Here is a 20,529-nt window from a genome sequence, read left to right on the forward strand (position 1 = left end):
TTCTTCCTCTGTCAGTGACGGATACTTGGGTCTTTTAAAGACTTCAGGACTATTTTTACAAGAATGTAAATGACTTAAACAAGTGTAGAGAAAGTGTTTTATTGGTTGGTCCAGCTGGAGTAAACTTAAGCCTTTTGTAAAAACATTTGTTTCATCATCCATAGAAGTATATTTTCATAAAATGTGACCAAAGTGAGCTGGAGATAGGCACAGAAGACCCTCTCCACCCTGAAAACAGGAACAATAGGGTCAGAAAATGGATGGATGACAAAACTGGACAAAGGCCTCCGTTGGTTTAAAAAGAGCTTTTCCTCCTCGTCTCTATTGGATGTCTGCAGTCTCTTTTTTAAAGACCTGGCATTTGTATTTAATGCCATTTTCCTCTTTGATTTCACTCGGCACCCCAGGAAATCTGATTTAGAAGAAAAGGAAAAATATATTTTGTACGACTAAAGTTCAATATTAGAAAAACACATTAGATTAGATTAGAGAGCAGCACATGATAAAAACACAAGCTGAATTTAGCATGAAATTAACTCTCATTAAAGCCATGACTGTACATCGTATATTTGTAATAAGATTATAAAAAACAAACAAAAAAACCTTACTCTTCTTGTAGTTTAAACAGTTTTCGGTCAAATTCAGGGAAAAAGACGTCACACTGAAACTCCGCCCTGACGTCCGTTATGTAAAGCAAGTCACACCACGGGTGTTCCATCGCAGTCTGGTTAGAACCAATCAGAAACAAAGCACGTTTAGTCACAGTCATCAACTCACTGTATACTCTTAGAAACAAAGAATAAACACATTGTGTTATTCAAACTAAAATGACTAAAGAGTTTTGGACCACAAGGAGGGAAATATCTGAGTCACTAGTGTGTGAAAATAAATCTAGGAATTGTAGAACACTTTTATTAAAATGTGTTATTAAAAATGTCTGATATTTTCTTTTTTTTTGTTCCTAATCTTTTTGTCTGGTTACTTTTCTTTTTAAAAAGTTGGTGTTAGTCTTTTCATATAGATTTTTTTTATTATTTTCGGGGTCTGGGTGTTTTTTGTTTGTTTTTTTTTTCAATTTAATCTTGATTATTCTTTTTTTTTTTAAAGCTCTTTTTTTTTTTTTTTGTCTGAGTATTTTTTTTCAGCTTGATTGTTTTTTAGTCTAGGTATTAATTTAGTCTTAATCCATTAGTTCTTTGTAACTCAGCCCATTTCCAATTCTGAGATTTGATTTATTCCTCCCACCAGTGGCTCCACATTGACACCCCTCTTTAAATAAGAAAACTCAAATCCTTTTTCAGCTTGAACCTCAAACATATTTATTACAGATAATTAAAATGCCCCAAAATACAATTATTGATTGAAAAAAATTGACGTCAGAATTGTAATATTAGGACAAGGTGTTTCTTATAAAACAGATCCTCTGATCAACACATTTAATTAAAATAAAACTCCATATTCTGAACACACCTGTTAAACCCCTGCTTGTTACTGCATGGTTTCATTTACCTGGTAAACCTGCGTCCCCCCAATAACCCAAATGGTCTCTATTATTTCAGCGAGTGGTGGCTCTGCAGCGAGGCGGATAGCACTCTCAAAGTCATCACGCAGAAAGTGGGCGTGATCCGGAGCTGAGCTGCAAGAAATAAAATGTGAAAAAAAAAAAAAAAAAGGTAAATAAAAGCCAGAAATAACATAATATTTGGCTTTGTTTGTAGATGTCGAGGACTCACGTCATTTCTGTACTCAGCACCACATGCAGAGTATTAGGCAAAGGGATGGTCCCGTCAGGTTTTGAGTACCAGTTCCGTTTGCCCCACACCATCATATTCATTTTCCCTATTCAAAAAAACACACAGGGTCATAATTACAGACCATTGTCCAGGAGAAAATGTCTTATGAAATCCCTACTGTAGGGAAACAATGCAACTTAGTGTCACACTGGAATGCTAATGTTATAAACTTGACCAAAAATGTGTATTTTGTGCTACAAATGTGAACTTGGCATAAGATTTACTAAAACAAACGAGTGACAACATAAGTGTGTGATGGACTACCTGGTCGGGACACTCTTGAAGTTGTGTCCAGGAAATATTGGAATTCAGAGCTGTGGAAAAATCACCACAATGTTATGTCATGATGTTATTATAAACAGGGCTTTAAATGAACTTATGAGATCACCAGCCAGCATGGCTATAGTAGATTCTTAAAGTTACCAACCAAACACATTTTCCAGTGTAAATAAACTACATTATGAGTGCCACAGAATAGAGTTAAACGTCTGTGTTTCTTTAAATAGTTTATATTTTAGTTGATTGCAGAAATACATTCAAGTGGTAAAAATATAAACATTTAACTTAAAAGCAATGTTGTAACAATGGCTAAAATGTAACTAACAATGCAATGCAAGGTTAGTTACAGTGTAAACCCTTAATACTCTGCAGATTTAATTCACTCATTTTTTTTGTGAAAGACAAAGTAGAGAAATCAGATTACTACATTTAAAAATGAGATTTATATTTTATTTTTTTAAATGCACCGTCAAAGAAAATGAACTCCAATCATGACAAATACATTTTTATTTTCTGGTGCTAAAAGTATGTCTAATCCTCTTCATCATTTACCTTCTGATATTCATTTTTTTTTTTCCTCTCTAAAATTATTATTTTAATTCATATTTGTTATACTGTGTTACAAATACAGAAGGATTAGTGCACAAAGTGACAAGATGTGCCAGCTCTGATATTATTATTCTGCATTTATTTTGAACTAAATTTATATTTCAGAAAGTGAAAGTATAGAATACAGTGGTTTGAGATTGTGTGTGGAGTTTTATTTAAAATAAATAAATAAATAATAATAACTATAACTATTGAAGCTTTTCAAGCTTTCTGCCTCCTCCTCCTCCTCCTGCACTTTGTCTTTTTGTGATATTATGTATTGTTTTAATTGTGCAAACTAGCTAAAAATAAACAAATAAAAAAAATACAATAAAATTAAAAATTGAAAGTATTCTTTAATCTTATTATTAATGGACATTTCAGGTGATCCCATTTTATTTGGGGCTGTTTTTCTGCTAAGGGGACAGGACGACTGATCCGTGTTAAGGAAAGAATGAATGGGGCCATGTATCGTGAGATTTTGAGCCAAAACCTCCTTCCATCAGTGAGAGCTTTGAAGATGAAACGTGGCTGGGTCTTCCAGCATGACAATGATCCCAAACACACCACCCGGGCAACGAAGGAGTGGCTCCGTAAGAAGCATTTGAAAGTCCTGGAGTGGCCTAGCCAGTCTCCAGACCTCAACCCCATAGAAAATCTGTGGAGGGAGTTGAAAGTCCGTGTTGCTCGGCGACAGCCCCAAAACATCACTGCTCTAGAGGAGATCTGCATGGAGGAATGGGCCAAAATACCAGCTACTGTGTGTGCAAACCTGGTAAAGACCTATAGTAATCGTTTGACCTCTGTTATTGCCAACAAAGGTTATATTACAAAGTATTGAGTTGAATTTTTGTTATTGACCAAATACTTATTTTCCACCATAATTTACAAATAAATTCTTTAAAAATCCTACAATGTGAATTGGATTTTTTTTTCACATTCTGTCTCTCACAGTTGAAGTGTACCTATGATGAAAATTACAGACCTCTGTCATCATTTTAAGTGGGAGAACTTGCACAATTGGTGGCTGACTAAATACTTTTTTGCCCCACTGTATATATATATGCGCACTTGAATGTATTAATGTGCACACTAGGGGTGTTGAAAAAAATCGATTTGGCGATATTACGTTGTGCGATTCTCGAATCAATTCAAAATGCATCCATATTGTTTTTTTTAATTTAATTTAATTTTTTATTTTACCTTTATTTAACCAGTAAAGTCTTTTCCACTACAGGAGACAAAGAAGTGCTGAAACCTGGGCATGTTGACCAGCTTGTGTTTTTTCAATACAATCTAAAAAGAAAGAACTAACTTTGTTGTTCTAGGCGTGTACCTCAGTTAAGTTGCACTAAAGCAGGGATCTGCAACTTTTACTCTCAAAAGAGCCATTTTGCCTCATCTCACCGAGATTAAAGTCCTTCCTGAGCCGAAAAAAAGTTCCTTTTTTAATGAAGACAACATAGTGTATAAAATTCTACACGGTTCAAATTATATAAGATAATATTGTCAAGAATATATTTTTTCGAATATATATACAGTATGTAGGGCAACAAAAAAATAACTTGAGTATTGTCAGTCAACACATGCTAATTGCTCATTTCTTGCCACATATCAAACATGCATATTTACTGTAGCTGGCATGTTGGCAGTTAAATGATTCCGTCCCCACACAAATAAAATGTATATTTATTTCCAGAATAGTCTTTTAGTTGCATGAGTTACCGGGGATTTAAACCACAGGTGCAGGGAAAACTGATGGTCTGTAGATGTTTCAGGAGGTGATTCATGATTTATTCTTAGGTTGACAAAATGTTATATTGTGATTTTATTTGGTGTCATTAATCATTAATCATTAATACCCTCTATAAGAAAATAATGATTTCAATATTTTTCAAAGAGCCATTGCAAAAGAGTCAAAGAGCCACATGAGGCTCCAGAGCCGCAGGTTGCAAAAGTCATGTTGCACTAAAGTTAAAGTTGGTTTAAAAGCCACAGACAGATTATTATTGTTATTTTTTTATTTGAAGTTGTTGGCACATGGCATGTTAAAGCCAATGTTTTCAGTGTAAAATAAGCCAATAAAATATATTTCATACATAATGTTCTCATGAAGGTGTACACATTTACAGATTAGTTGTTTCTTAAGTCATATATTAAAAAAAAAATCGCAATAATCGCCTTATACTTTAATACGTGATACATTGTATTGTATTGTATTGTGCCCTAAATATCGGGATACAAATCGTATCGCCAGATGAGGCAATACACACCCCTAGTGCACACAGAATGTTTTAGGATTAAACTCACTTTCTATTTTATTATTATTATTATTATTGATGATGATAATAATATTAAATCTTTAATAGGTCTTTCTAGGTACATGAACGAGTGAATTCCGTGGACAGATGTTCTTACGGTAAACTCCAGGGCATCTTTCCATCCTTTCCCATTCCCAGGTTGTTGCAGGTCGCCACGATGAGGCGGATTGGCTTCTTCTGAACGCTCATTTTCACCAACCAACAGGACCGAGACGAGCTGAGCTCAGAGATGGTTTGGTTAGAGACGATCAACAGGCTGAGGAGAGGCACAGTGTGGGAGAAAAAGATGAATTCATGAGGTCACAGCTGCCCTGGCACCGCCCACTCAGCGGCTGCTGTGATTGGCTCCTTCGCTGCACACGTCACATCACCGATGTGTTGGATGACCGTGAATAGTGTTAATAATTGTGTCAATGTGAAGCAGTAAAAACTATAAACACAAGCGCTATCATCCTTTGATCATGGGTTCAACTTCCTGTGATCACGAGGTACACAGGTTATTTAAAATGTTCTTATTTTAGGGCCACAATGTCAACATTCATGTCAGAATTAGAAAAATAACCACCCTGAGCGTTAATTCTGCAATGGAGAACGGGTTTTGTATATTTGTGTAGTCCGTTTTTGTATCTTTGTGCCATTTTTTGAGTTTTGAGTCATTCTTGTCATTTGGTTTGTTTGTTTTTAGTCTTTTTTCTTCTTCTTTATTGTATTTTGGCGTAATTTGTTTGGATTTTTTTTTTTTTTTTTTAGTCATTAAACATTTTTAGCCGATCTAATTCTCTCTTTTTTTTTGGCCATTTTGTGTATTTTTCTGGTTTTATATTTAAATGTAATTTTATATACATATCTGCATTGTGTATTTCTGTTGTCCTTTTATGTGTCTTTGTCATTTTGTAAGCATCTTGTGTTTCTGGAGTCATTTTGTGTATTTTTGTTGTCATTTTTTGTATTTTTGTTGTCATTTTTTGCTCTTTTTGAGTATTTGGGCCTTATTTTTTTAATGTTTTTCCCAGTCATTTTGTGTATTTGATTAATTTTGGAATGTTTTTTCAGTCATTTTGTGGTTTTATATACTTATCGTCATTGTGTATATTTGATGTCCTTTTGTATATTTTACCGTTTTTGTGTAACTTCATCATTTTGTGTATTTTTGTTGTCACCTTGTGTGCTTCTGGAGTGACTGTGCATTTTTCTTGTCCCTTTGTGTATTTTTTATTGTTGTTCCTGTATTTTTTCAAGCATTTTGTGTGTTTACAGCTTTTTAATCAAAAACTCTCACTGCGACATGGTCGTTCCTCAAAGTAGTCGTCACCTTGTTACAGCAAACATTATACAACAAATAAAGCAAAACAAAAAAAACATGAATGTAATATATGTCTTTTATTTACAACTGAGTACATTAATATCAGCTTTGGTACAAAAACAGTTCAGTTTAAGATTATAATATATTAAGAAAAACAAAAATCACATGCTTACACTTGAATTCTGTACCACTATGTACAAAGGAAAACTGAACAAATATACAAAAAGTTATAAAACAATATTTCAATTGTACATAAAGAACACTGTCCTTTTAAAGCCATCTCAGTCAAGTTGCTTTTTGTTTTGATCATCAGATTATTTGGTCCCAATGAAGGAAATTCACCTGCACAAACGGAGAACTTGGTGCCACTGATGAAAAAAATCATTCAACATTTGCCTTTGATTTTAGGATGTTTATGTGAGAGGTTTGATAGAATTACTGAGGCTGGCCAGATGTTTATTTATAGACTATAAACTTGTAACAGATCATTTAACTTTATACTGCTTCCACAACAGCTTAAAGTAACAAATAAATACTTTTTTTTCCTTATTTTCCTGTTTGATGACATTAGAGTCTTTTCCTGAAGTGAATCAAACCTTTACAGCACATTAATTCAGCCATCACGTACTCTAGAATCCTGGTGCTAAATGCGTCCTGCTGGGCCGTTATCTTCCAAGAATGTGAGTCTTATAGTATTAACGTTTGTAAGCTGCGGCGCTGTTTCCAGTTTCACTCCTCCTCCTCTATTTTCCCGGCCTCCAGGATTTGCAGCTGGTTTCAGAAACGATTTCCTCTCTACGACGCTTCAGCACAGACTGTCCTCTCTCTGTGTTACATGGAGACAAAAGGATTATTTCACACGACGTTGCTTTCCAAGAGTTTACAGTTCATCATTTGTTCCTCCTGCAGAAGTGGATTTGTTTTACTCTGTGATTAAATCAATACTCTAGAGTCACATGTTAGATTTAAAGAGGTCATGAGTTTGACGCTTTTAGTCACGAGTCGTGACATTAAAGCAATGTTTCGTTGTTTTTGAAAAAGTGTAATTTAAATCCTGTGAAATGTCTTTACACATGAATAAAAAACAATGACATACTGTTTGTGGAGGATGCTTCATGTTTGTAGGAGTCATCAGGTGTTTGACTGGTCCGTGTGCTGACGCCCTCACCATTACTGCCACTGGCACTGTTGCTGGGATTGTTGGGAACGGTCGCCAGGAGGCCTGTACACAAAATTATTTAACATGATTAAAAACAACTTATTTTCATAACTTCAAATCATATCAAAGCTCAATCTCCAAAATCTGTTTTTTCTGAATGTATTTAAGTCCCTGATAAATCCCTTTATAAGTGGGTTTCACGAGTGCAAAGGTTTTATTTGGAACAGATTTCATAAATTCAGTCATCATTGGTATCTTTTACATTTAATGTAATCATGTGTTAAAACTAATTTCGTCTTCTTTATTGAAACAATATGTTAAAAGTTTCATTTAGTCAGACAACATTTTCCAGAAAATTTACTTTGATCTCCTGACATGTTTCGACTGCCAACTGTCAGTCTTCCTCAGAGGTGTCAGCTGATCGCCCACGATGTGTCCTTGTGAGTTCTTTCTGGGCGTGGTCAACTTGAGAGTTCACTCAGACTGGCCACGCCCCATGTCATCCAATTTCCTCTGGAGAAGAGGGTCTCCCACACTTGGGACTGGCCACGCCCAGAAAAAACTCAAAGTCATATCAAAGCAATTAGAAGATGCCTCTGAGGAAGACTGACAGCTGGCTGTCGAAACATGTCAGGAGATCAAAGTAGGTTTCCTGAAAAAAAAGTTGTCTGAATAAACCGTAACTTATTTTGTGTTGAACTATATGAGCTGCCATAGTTCCCTCTTGCAAAAGAGATTTCTGGTCTCAATGGGACAAACCTGGTTATAAAAGGTTATAATAAAATAATTTGCATAATATTCATAATAACGTCATTACATTTCTGCTTTTAGAAAGATTTTTAAATATTATAAATCCTAAATATGGCTTCTTGCATTGCAACTTTAAACCCGTTTCTACATTGAATATAATCTGAATAATGTGTGTGTGTGTGTGTGTGTGTGTGTGTGTGTGTGTGTGTTTACCCAGTCCTCTGTAGCAGGAGAGCTGCTGGTAAATCTGTTTCATCCTCTCTATGTTAATGCGGCTGGCCTCTGCATGGTTCACCATGGGCCTGGGGTAGTGCACTCCTATTACACATTTGGCTGCTTTCTGCACTTCCTCGGGGGCGTTCCAGGGATCATAGATGTATTTTGCAGGGAAACCTCTTAAAATGGGCAAGTAACGCCTGGAGAGGAGGAAACACGTTTCAGGATGAACAAACAGTGGATGCATCTGCTTAGGATGGTGCAGATGTTCACAGGGGGGGGTTGATGATAGACGTGATGAGACACTGACTTACCGTACGTAGTCGCCATTTGGATCCGTGCGTCGTCCAAAGCCAACAGGGCAGTAGCAGTGGAAAAACTGCTGGAAGAAGGAACTGCAGGAAAGCCACATCCAGCTCCCAGCGTTCACACTCCAGTCTGCATCCAACAGCAGCTCCTCAAACACCTGCACAAACACACAGTCACGATGACTGTTCCTCATCTGATCACTTTAATCCAGGAGTGTCAAACACATTTTAGTTCAGGGGCCAAATACGGACCAGTTAGATCTTAAGTGGGCCACAGATTTATTGTGGAAAAAAGAGCAAATTCAACATTAATGTGCCTTGGTTTGCACTTCCATGTATAAATGATAGTTCCTGCAGGAACTTTATTTACATTTCCCTGGTTTGGGGAAATTTGAAGAAAAAATTGAGTTCTTTTAATAATTTGAGATTAAACGATGACTGCTGTCATGTGGAACACTGAGCTCTGCAAGTATTGTGGATTTGATGTGATTTTTTACTTAACTTTCTTAAACCGGCCGAATTTGATGCTCTAAAGCAGCGATTCTAAACAGGTGGGTCGGGGACCTGTACTGGGTGGGTCGTGGACAGCTGGTTTAAAAATGAATAAATACTTAATGTCTCTCAAGTTGGACTTATTTTTTTTATTTTGAAAGAAACTTTTCTTTGACATTCTTGCTGTGAAATTCATGTTGCATAGGAAAATATATAGATTTATGTTTTAAAAAAAAGAACATATATGCATGTTTTCAACAGCTAAAGGGGTGGCAATTTAATGATCATGGCAAAATGTGGGTCCCAGGCTGAGACGAGTTGAGAACTGCTCTAAAGGGCCGGATTTGGCCCCCAGGCCTCAAGTTTGACACATGTGCTTTAATGTGTTACTTCTCCCTCAGTTTTACCTTCATGCCTTCCTCCCAGCTGATCCACAGGTCTCCCCTGGTGAGGAAACAGGCCACGGCGTGCCTCGCTAAGTGATGTATCCACCCCTCCTGCCTTAGCTGTGTCATCACTGCGTCGATCCAAGGAAACCCTGTGCGTCCCTCGGCCCACTTGGCCAGTGCTTCTGGGTTTCGGTCCCAGGGGATCTGAACACACACGGGGTTTCCCTCCATTTTGTCATAGCATGGGTTGTTAGTGGCTGTTGTGTAGAAGAACTCTCTCCACAGCAGCTGGCCGTACAGGGACAGGGGGGGTGTGCCGTTTTTCTTCACCTGCAGGGATGACAGACGTAGGATTGGCTGTGTGTCCACCTCATGAAATAACGTTCATTATCACATCCCTGTTCAGTGTGTATCTATCTACCCTTTACCTTTTTGTACAAGTCAGTGAGTTTGAAGTAGAAGAGTCGACAGGAAAGACATCCGAAGCGTAGATAAGGGCTGAGGCCTGTGGGACTGGCCAGCAGGGAGTTAGCATTCATCCGTGGACGCTCAAAGTTTGCTACCCATGCCTGTAAATAGAAAGTTCACTGAAACAAAGACTTGCGATAACACCAAGTAAGATTTATAAAAGTGTGTGTGTGCACTTTGTGTGAGTGAGAACGAGCGTGTGAGTGTCACGGGGAAATGTGAAAGATAGTAGAAATTTAAGTTCTCGCTCTTGTAACTCTAATTCACAAACGACCATGTCACGAGATAATTCATTAGTCACTACATATTTGCTTTTTAACGTTCACTCGGGAAAAAAAATCTGCTTTGCCCCCTTTGAAAAATGAGACATTTTCAGTGACCCCCCCCATCGCAACAAAATGTCACCAAAATGGTGTAAAAAAAAAAAAATTGACCATTATTGCAAAGGGTGAAAACTTTGCAAAACTCAAAAGACTTACATGAAATGTGCGATCATGTATTTTAGAAAAGTGAAAATAAAGAAAAAAATGTTTTTAATGCTCAATTTTCAGCATTGCTTTTCTCTGAGTTATTAATGTTTACCTTCCTCTCTAAATGTCGTTCCAGCCTCATCAGCGCTTCGGTCTCTCCTCCGGGCCACACCGCCATGCTCAGGCCCTCCGTCTCAAAACCTAAAAACAAAGGACACGTCATTATTTCTCTAATCTCTGACCTCTGGAGCAAAAAAGCTGGACTTTGTCACCCTGAAGTTACTTTTTAAAAAGACAAAGATGTTCGTTGTACCATTTATCTGGTTTGAATAAGTCTGAAATACACTTAGATAATGAAACCTAGAGTATGTTTATCCCAAACTCTGACACTGAAATATACCCACATTAAACACTCACCAAGCTCTTCCAATGAGGGCACCCCAAACTTGTCATCGTGGTCGTCCCTGATGGGTGGAGTACAATTCTTAATCACGTCGTACGTGATGGTCTCAGCCGGTGAATCAACAGCGTCCATTCGATTGATCAGACCCTGGAAACGTTTGTATGTGAGCGGCGGCTGCCCACCGTTGATTTCTATTATCCTACAGGACAAAAGATCACAGTGAGTATCACACTGCAGTGATTGTTTTAATCAGACTTTTCCCATTGATGACGCCTACCTGTCCAGATTGTAAAGGGTGTGTGAAATGCGCACCATCACCTCCACACCAGCTTCACAGGCTAGTTTTTGGATGGCAGCGTCGCGCTCCTTCCCAAAAGGCTCGGAGTCATGTTCATACGACAGGCGGGTGATCTCCCATTCCTAAGTAGCAAAGAGGAGCATTAATAGCAATTGGTTAACAGTAAATTGTTGATGTTTGAAAAATAAATGAATAAATAATGGGTAATTACAATCTATTTAAAGATTTTATTTGATAAATGTGATTATTTCAAGTAGAATACACCATTAATTTGTCTTGCTGCTTACCAAATGAGGATTGGACAAATGTTTTAAACGACTTAATGACTGGTACCTTAAAAAGACGAGGAAAGACGTCTGTCGGCTGGCCTCGGATCACAAACAAGCGGGAGTTGATTTTGCGTAGGCTGGCATCTAAATCTTCTAAACATTGCAGCAGAAACCTGTAAAAAAAAAAAAAAAAAGGTCATGTAAGATGTAAAATCAACTCACCACATGGATGTTAAATGGTTAACTGCTGAGTTATGAGTAAATATATAATGTCTCTGTGTTATTGTTTGATCATCTGACCTTGAAAGCTCACTAGGAAAATGTTTAGCCATCAAAAACTTTTATACTAGGGCTGAGGACTTTAACGCACTAATTTGCGATTCATTAATTACAGAAAACTAACGCACTACCAAAAATAACGCAGTTAATCGTTATCTTCTTTCTCCACTCCGAACAGCACTGAGCTGTTCTCATTGCACAAGTTCCCAGTATAACCATAATACTGATGTACAGCCTGGAGAACCCGAGGATAAGTTGTTGTTTGGCATGGAATGTTCTGTACTAAGTGCTGTTTTTTATTTTAATACACAGACAAAAAAAACTAATTTGTTTTAGAAAATGTACAAAAAACTATCTGGAAAAGCATGAGTATACAGTAGCTCATTTATTGTTTTCATTGATTCAGTCATATACCAAAATCCATCTAAATTGGAAACACGTTGCTTCTAGTGCTGAATATTAATTTGGATTAATCAAGATTAATTAATTACAAAGTCTCTAATTAATTAGATTTTTTTTTTAATGTAGTCCCACCACCACTACATTATACGTGTCGCCACATTCATTTCCATCAACTCTACAATATCATCATGTGTCTGCAGCAACTAAGAATCCAATTCAATTAATATTGTTTATTAGTGGCTATTTAAATATGCAGAAAAGGGGATTTGATCAAGATTCTGGTGTAAACGTTCCTCACATTGTCCAAAATTAACTAATATTTATTCATTTATTCCTTCCATTCTGGCTTATGGGGTAAAGAACGTGTATTATTGGTTGGTGAGGAGAGGTTATATCACAAGACCATTGGAGACAAAAGTATCAGATTTAATGATGTGGAATGGATGAGGCTGAGTGGGGCTTATTGTTAAAACCGTGTTGCAAGATAAGGTGTGTGTGCGTGTGTGTGTGTGTGGTGTCACATGGGAACTGTGTGAGCGTCAGCAACAATGGCGCTCATTTAGTAGGGCACTTTAAAGACTAATTGACCTTTCACACAACATCTAGAGATAATGTCTCACTACAGATAATAGTCACGCCTTTGGTTTTTAAAGAAAGAGCCGAGTAATTAAAGTTTTTCATACTGTGGCAACAAAGGTGAGATGTTTTTAAAGTCACAGTCCCCTTTTCTTTTAACAAGTTTGGCCTAAAATGCTTCTAAATGTACTTATTAGAACATCTGTGCTCAGGAAACGCCGAATTATGCTCCATATTCATGTTATTGTCTTTTAATGATGGGCTTTAGGAAGCCTGTGATCTGCCATCTTGATTTACCGCAAAGCATCATGGGTAGATGACTTGTAGTGGGGCAGCAGCCCATTATTTGCGGTGAAACCTCATTAAGTTTGCTTCGTTTATGTTGGTAATTAAGAGTTCAAACAAACAAACAAACAAACAAACAAACAAACAAAATGTGTCAGACGAGGAAATAGCAGGAAGTGAGGTAGACGAGGTTTCACATCGATGTTTTCTGTTCATACAGTCGGTATGTGGTAGACGCAGGGTTGGGGTCAATTACATTTTTCTGGTGCAATTACCCAAGTTCAATTACAATTCAGTTACCATGACAGTCACCAGCATTTTTTCCCCAATTACAACTAAATTACAATTATCTTTTAACCTCAGAAAGTCAATTACAATTACGTTCTCAATTTCTAAAGTTCATTACAATTAATCACAATTACTGAGCCTGAAATAGATAACCTAATAAAAGTTAACCTTCACCCTGGTGACCCTAAAATAGGCCAAAGCAGGTTTGATAATGGATGGATGTTAGCATCTCTTATTATAACGCATCCTAAATCAGCTGTAAAATACACTAAAAACAAATATCTATTATATATATATATATATATGTAATTTATTTTCCTTCTATTGGTTCACAAAGCCTACCCTTGTTAGGCTTCCTAATCAATTACAATATAAGACTTAATGTTTTTGTTGTGGGTTCCTTAGCATTTTTTGTGTCAGTATACCCCTCGATTACAATTTTTTAAATGATAAAATGTGGAAAAGCTTGATATAAAACACAGTTCTATGTACATAGTGTAGTTAACAATTAATAAGATGTAACACGGTTCCCCAGTTTAAATTATAATTTACAATTTTTTTTAAAAGAATTTTCATTGCAATTACGATTACAAAGTCAATTATCTAAACTCAATTAAAATTTAAGTACGATTACGACAGCAATAGATTTTTTTAAATTACAATTATGCCAGAATTGTAATACATTATCAATTACAATCACGAGTAGCAGTAATTATTGTAAACCAGCTATCAATATTTAAATCTGCATTGGTGAAAAGCTGATTACTGACTTCACATTTAATTGAAATGCTTTTTATTAGGGTTTGTTGACCACTCGTACATATTTAGGTCCACGCAACAATTTGCATTATTTAATAATAACCAAAGACACACTTTTCCAGTTGTGCGTGTGTGAAGAACCAAACTGTCCTCATGGAGGTCAGACTTTCTGCTCAGAGCTCTTTTCCCCACATGACCAATAACAACTGAGCTGCGTTTCCATTTCTTAAGTGGAAAATCTGAGCTATTATCAGATTTCAAACATCGTTATTCAAGCAACTGTGTTCAGTTTAAATCACAACACAAACCAAATGACAAGATTCAGAACATTTTCTCATTCCATGCTTATCAAGTCCAATAAATATCATTTTAAGCACAAGATTTCATATTTTAGAATTTAGATTATAATAACCTGCAAAGGAATTATTTATCAAAAACTGTCCTAATGCCAAAAAAATGTAACGAGTGCATTTACCCTGCATTAGCAACAATGAAAACAGCAACTGTAAAAACTGATTGTTACCTCCTTTTTTACTAGTGAAGTTGTTATATATATATATAAATATATATAAAATTCTATTTTATTTTTTTAAGTTCATTATATTTATACCGCACCTATCATCTTTCTCTGCAAATTAGTTAGCGGTACTCAATCAGCAACAAAAGTTCAAACCTTCACCTTCTAAAACTAGTCTGTTTCTGCATGAAAGGTAACCATGGAGAAATACTGGTTTGCTTTGATTTCATCAGTCTATGAAAGTTCAAGAGAATCTCTCTTCATTAAACCACCAGTCGCTTAGTTCCATCACAACATGAAAAACTGGATTTTTTTTTTTTTTTTTAAATGACACAAAAACATGTTTTTATAGCAACTTCCCATGTTTATGTAATATTGTACATTTTACTCTGTGTGTGTCGGGTGGTGATTGATCATCATATTCTAACACATGAAGTAAAAACTCAGTTGTTGCAAAACCCATAACGTAGAAGATGAACAAAGTGTGGCCTTACAGCAATGGAAACATGTGTTAATGATGTATTGATCAGTTATCAGTTATCAATAGTATCTGGGCTCATTTTTACTCATTCACTGTGACTGAAAACATCTGACAAACACTGTGTAGCAACAATAGCAGAGGAGCACAGCAGGCTGTTCTATGTATACATATCTATCTTTGCATTGTATTTTTTATCAATTCCCTTTTCATACATGTCAGCTACGTTGTTATAGTGATGACGTGTATGTAGTGCCAGTGCACCACCTGCTGGTAAGACTGGGAAATGTTGACCCTGAATATAAATTCAGAACAGCAACTCTACTTATATTAACTTAAAATGGGATATGTAATAATATAGGGCTGTGCAATTAATCAAAATTAGATTACAATTTCAATTATTACACCCAACCATTACAAAAATAACATAATCAACAAAAAAAAAAAAATGATTATTTAAAAATAATAATACACATTTTTATTTTACATACACATTATTTGCTAAATGAAACAAACTTCTACGATATCGGACATCTACAAAAAATAAAATTTGGCACACACCAATTATTAATATTAACTTTGAGTTGTTTAATTCAGTGGCCCACATTTTATTCATGTTTAAAGAATATATTTTACATTTTTTGTGCGTTAGCAGGAAGAGCAACAGATCTTCATTTTGACTATTCTTCTAAGCCAAAGCTAATCAACGCTAACACCAAAGCATTCTACTATACTATTGACTCTTGATTGATGGAGAATATTAAGTCTGAAGAAAAACATTAAAACTTTAATAATTTAGCAGCCAGAACATGAATCTCATTAACCCAAGGAAGAATAATAACACAGCCACAACAGCCTGGTTCCTCCCCCTCTCCTCCTCGCTATGGTAACCATTCTGATCAGGCACTGCTATGTGATGGCCTACACCAGCGGGGCCACAAAAAACGTGTTTGTTTGATTGGAGGGCCACACGATCAACATTCATGTCAGCATTTAGAATAATGAGAGATCTGAGCATTAGTACAGCAAATAACTTAATGTTTTTATAGTAATTTTGTGTGTTTTGTTATTTTCTTACTTATTGTGAGGCATTTTGTGCATTTCTGTAGTCCTTTTGTGTATTTTTGCTGTAAAATATATGTTTTTTGGAGTCATATTGTGTATTTGTGCTGCCATTTTGCATTTTTTTTTAGTAATTTTTATGTAATCCTGTTGTCATTTTACTTGTTTGTTAGTACTGTGGGTTTTCAGAGTCATTTTCATGGTTTTTCTTGTCTTTATGTGTACTTTTGTTGTTATTTTATGGATATGGATATTTTTTAGAGTAATCTTGTGTATTACTGTTGTTGTTTTGTTCATTTTTGATGTAGCTTTGTGTGTTTGTGTCTTGTCTTTTACTGTACCTTCCTGAAATGTTGTAATTTTTTATGTATTCTTGTTTAGTGTATATTTCTGTTATTTTGTACATTTACCTTGAGGGTCGCATAAAATTACACCGAGGGCCACCAGTTGTAACATCTGATACTTGTTTATTGCCGATATCAGACCCATATCAACATTGGATCAAAAACAAATTTTTCAAATTTGTTTTTGATCATGTTTGTGACATAGTGTTACGAGTAGCATTATAGAGACAAGATGCGCCAGCTCAGATATTTTTTTATCATATTTATATTTCAGGAAGTGAAAGTATAGAATACAGTTGCTTGAGATTGTGTGTGTGGTGTTTAATTTGATTTTGTTTTTTGTAAATAAAAAATATTATTTTTTATTAATTAATTAAGTTTTAATTTTTGTACAGTATTTTCTTTAATTAGATCTATATTTGAGGAAGTGAAAGTATAGAATACAGTTGTTTAATATTGTGTGGTGTGTTTTAATTTGAAAAGGAATAATTAAAAAAATCTACAAAAATATTAATTTATTATGATTAAATTATTTAATGACTATTTAATTTTTATACTGTATTTTCTTTAACTAGATTTATATTTTAGGAAGTAAAAGTTGTTTGTTGTTATTGAAAAATAATAATAATGTGGACAAAAATACAAAAAATACAATATTAATCAGATTTTTTTTTTTTTTTAATCATTTCAGGCGACCACATTAGGGGTCACGACCCCAAGGTCGAAAAACGAACTGTTGTGGCACCATTTTAAAGCAAAGTAATCAGTTTTATCGGTGGTATAACATGTATTGTCAAGAAACATAGTTTTATACCTAAGTAATAATCCGCCAAACACAAATTATGTATTTAACTATTGTGTAAAAGTTGATATTATTGCAGTTTTCTCCCGCCTCATCACCATAATAATAATAATGCTTATTAATGCTCACCTCCATCTGTTGATGCCCACATTAGAAGATCCTGCAAACCAAGGGTCCAGGATGTAGATGCATCGCAGACTGTCGGATCCGTTAATGGAGTCCCTTAGAGCGGGGTTGTCATGCAGTCGCAGTCCCTTTCTGAACCAGTGGATGGTATTGACAACCATCTTGACTCTTTAATAATGTGGAATTAAATAAAAAACCAAAATGCAAAGGAAAAATCGTCCAAAATCCAACTCTTAACAGCTGTCCTTTAGTGGCTCACTGACATCCGTGGCCTGGATGACAGACGGTCGGTGGTTCGTGCTCGTGGATGCTGATCTCACTAGTTTTGTTCCATGGATTCATCCACAATCTTAGTTTCAGGGTCACAGCTCAGAAACCAGCAGGAACCAGCAGCCTCGACGGAGACGCGTTTACACCATCCGACGGTCACGTTTGACTTGTGTTTACGTCAGATAGTTTACAGCGAAATAAAACACAAACAACTCAAAAACACTTCGTCTCTGCGCCAGTCCACACGAAATAAACTGGTTCTAGTCGAGGTAAATACGTAGTTTGTAGGCTACAACCCAGTTCACTCCATGTTTCCTCATCAACGCACCACCGTTTGTGTGTCACAACATCTCCACCCACCGCACCACGCGCACACAGGGCCGCGCTCTGATTGGTCAGAATCACTCCTTATGTAAGCTTTCCCATATCACGTTTCCGTAATGTGCTTTCTCGCTAATGCTTAAATATCGAATATCATTTGAATATACGACGAAAACCAATCGTATATCACACAAAATGTATGCATTGGTTCATATTTACATTTTGTGAACCTAAACGTGTGTTTTAAAGTTAGATAATAGGACGTGTTTGGATGCAGTTATGTGACGCGCTGAGAAGTACCCGGATCATCACTTGCAGCACGGCGAGGCCAGGCTCAAGTTAAGTGTGCTCGATTTATGTCACGGAGCACACCGGCAGGCCTGCGACGGTTAATTTCCTATCCCGCCCCTCTCAACTGAGATAATCCTTAACTCGTGTGGACATTTATGTAAACCTGAGGGAAGTAGGTCACGCGTGACATGGTTACGTAGCATTATGCCACCACTGCATCTTATATCACACCTATTTAGCGTGTTTTATTAGGGTTTGAGAAACTTCATTCACGATGAAATACGAGGTACCTTGTTCGCAAGATCTATGGGATGTTGTTTTATATATGTTTTAGGTGAAAAAAAAACAACAAGCCATAAAATATATTTTATTTTTTTATTAACATATTTACTAAAATGCCATTTATTTGATTTTTAAATCCGTATGAGTTTCGAACTGTGTATAATAATAATAATAATAATAATAATAATAACAATAATAATAAACAATGAAATACACAAGACTTCTTTCTTAAAGCGCAAAAATATAAAGTACCTGCTTGACTGAAAACTATAGAACCACACAGCTAATATAATATACATGTCCATCACCCCAAGATACAACACAGACGCCCTGTCAAGAAGACATCTTGTGAAATTTTAAAATTGTGGTATAACTTGTTGTGCAATATATTATTCAACCCCTACTTTGTCTTGATCAGGTATATCATGATGGACAGTCCTTTTGCCTTGATAACATATAAAAGTGAGAGTTGCCTTTGCACACACTTACATTTTATTGACACCACACTCATATTTCATAAGGTTTCATGGAGAGTTGGTCCAACTTTTGCAGCAAATGATTTCATCTCTAATACAGTGGTTCCCAAACTTTTCCCAGTCCCTTACCCCTTCAGACATTTAACCTGAAGCCATGTACCCCCTACTCCTGCAAGCTTAAAAAACATAATAATGTAATGTAATAATGTCATATACAATGTAGCCCTACAGTGAATTTTACCTATCCTGTTAAGGAATAATATATAATAATGGTAATAACTAGAATATTTGCATTTCCTGAAGAAAATACAACTGACGATGCAGGTGCTGCCCCTCGTCACACTGCATTAGTTTAGCACTAACATTATCTAGCATTAACATAAGCATAGCAATAGCATAACCTAGCATTAGCATTATCCTAGCATTAATACTGACCTAGTATTAGCTTTAACCTAGCGTTATCATTGGCCTAGCAATAGCATTAACCTAGCATTAATATTAACCTAGCATTAGCTTTAACCTAGCATCATCATTAACATTAGCATACCAATAGCATTAGCCTAGCATTAATATTGACCTAGTTTTAGCTTTAACCTAGCATTAACATTAGCATAGCAATAGCTTAGCATTAATATTGGTCTAGTATTAGCTTTAACCTAGCATTACCATTGGCCTAGCAATAGCATTAACCTTAACCTAGCATTAGCTTAGCAATAGCAATAATATAGCATTAGCTTTAACCCAGAATTAGCAATAGCATTAGCCTAGCAATAGCATTAGCCATGTATTAGCATTAACCTAGCATTAATATTAACTGTTCTATTTATATTCTAGTTTCCAATGTCAGTGTTTTTGATTTTAATTCACATACCCCCTATGACAATGTGTACACACATTCTACAATATGTCAAACTCAAGGGCCGTTGCTGAATTTGGCCCACCAGAGCATCTAGTCCAGCCCACAGGAAGATTTTGTTTGAAGTAAAAGATACAACAAAAACAGAACTTTTTGTAAATTATCACAAGTTGTAGATAAAATATGATGGAGTTTGCAGAACTACATTATTTACAATAATATTAAATCACAATTATTTTTTAAAAACCTGGAAACTTCTCTCAAATTATATCCCACAGCATTATGGCAAATTACATTGCAAATTTCCTGAAAATGTGTTGCAAAGTCAAGGAATTTTGACTAATTGCTTAACATTCAGGATTTTGTTTGAATTTGAGCTTTTTCTTTCACCAAAACTTAAAAAAAATGTTTGGTCCGACTCACTTGATTTCAAACTGAGTCATATGTGATCCTTGAGATGAAATGAGTTTGACACCCCTGCCTTAGAGCATCTGCTTCGGCCCACTGGAGCAAGTGAAAATCAATCATTGTGCAAATTAACAAATCATTCAGTTGTAAATTGTTGTTAAAACAACAAAATCCTGCAATTTTTCTCAAATTATTCCACTA

The 20,529-nt window shown here is 35.8% G+C and overlaps 2 protein-coding genes across 2 annotated transcripts; both read right to left on the reverse strand.

Moving 5' to 3' along the window:
* Nucleotides 1-85: 85 nt before the first annotated feature.
* Nucleotides 86-5,269, reverse strand: LOC114464589 (dihydrofolate reductase). The gene is made up of 6 exons (XM_028448938.1): nt 5,079-5,269; nt 2,058-2,107; nt 1,734-1,839; nt 1,510-1,636; nt 609-724; nt 86-412 (listed from the first exon to the last, which is right to left on the reverse strand). The coding sequence occupies exons 1-6, from the start codon at nt 5,168-5,170 to the stop codon at nt 322-324; spliced, it is 582 nt and encodes a 193-aa protein (XP_028304739.1). The 5' UTR covers nt 5,171-5,269; the 3' UTR covers nt 86-321.
* Nucleotides 5,270-6,342: 1,073 nt separating this feature from the next.
* On the reverse strand, nt 6,343-18,051 carry cry1b (cryptochrome circadian regulator 1b). Its single transcript, XM_028448937.1, has 11 exons — nt 17,428-18,051; nt 11,571-11,679; nt 11,217-11,359; nt 10,954-11,138; nt 10,649-10,737; nt 10,027-10,167; nt 9,617-9,928; nt 8,724-8,875; nt 8,407-8,609; nt 7,381-7,506; nt 6,343-7,110 (listed from the first exon to the last, which is right to left on the reverse strand). Exons 1-11 carry the CDS (start codon nt 17,583-17,585, stop codon nt 7,028-7,030), a joined length of 1,701 nt encoding a protein of 566 aa, XP_028304738.1. The 5' UTR covers nt 17,586-18,051; the 3' UTR covers nt 6,343-7,027.
* Between the last annotated feature and the right edge of the window lie 2,478 nt (nt 18,052-20,529).

The sequence above is a fragment of the Gouania willdenowi genome, chromosome 6 (assembly GCF_900634775.1).
Source record: "Gouania willdenowi chromosome 6, fGouWil2.1, whole genome shotgun sequence".
Classification (NCBI taxonomy): Eukaryota; Metazoa; Chordata; class Actinopteri; order Blenniiformes; family Gobiesocidae; genus Gouania; species Gouania willdenowi.

Bases quoted from the DNA above. Each gene is read 5' to 3' on its own strand.
- LOC114464589 (XM_028448938.1), bottom strand. From the start codon at position 5,170: ATGAGCGTTCAGAAGAAGCCAATCCGCCTCATCGTGGCGACCTGCAAC. The intron at 2,108-5,078 runs GTAAGAACATCT...ATTTTTCCACAG, and splicing joins AAGATGCCCTGGAGTTTACC to CTCTGAATTCCAATATTTCC. The intron at 413-608 runs GTAAGGTTTTTT...CTTCTAAATCAG, and splicing joins CTGTTTAAACTACAAGAAGA to ATTTCCTGGGGTGCCGAGTG.
- cry1b (XM_028448937.1), bottom strand. From the start codon at position 17,585: ATGGTTGTCAATACCATCCACTGGTTCAGAAAGGGACTGCGACTGCAT. The intron at 11,680-17,427 runs GTGAGCATTAAT...TTTTTTTTACAG, and splicing joins GTGGGCATCAACAGATGGAG to GTTTCTGCTGCAATGTTTAG. The intron at 10,738-10,953 runs GTGAGTGTTTAA...CTTTGTTTTTAG, and splicing joins GCCCTCATTGGAAGAGCTTG to GTTTTGAGACGGAGGGCCTG.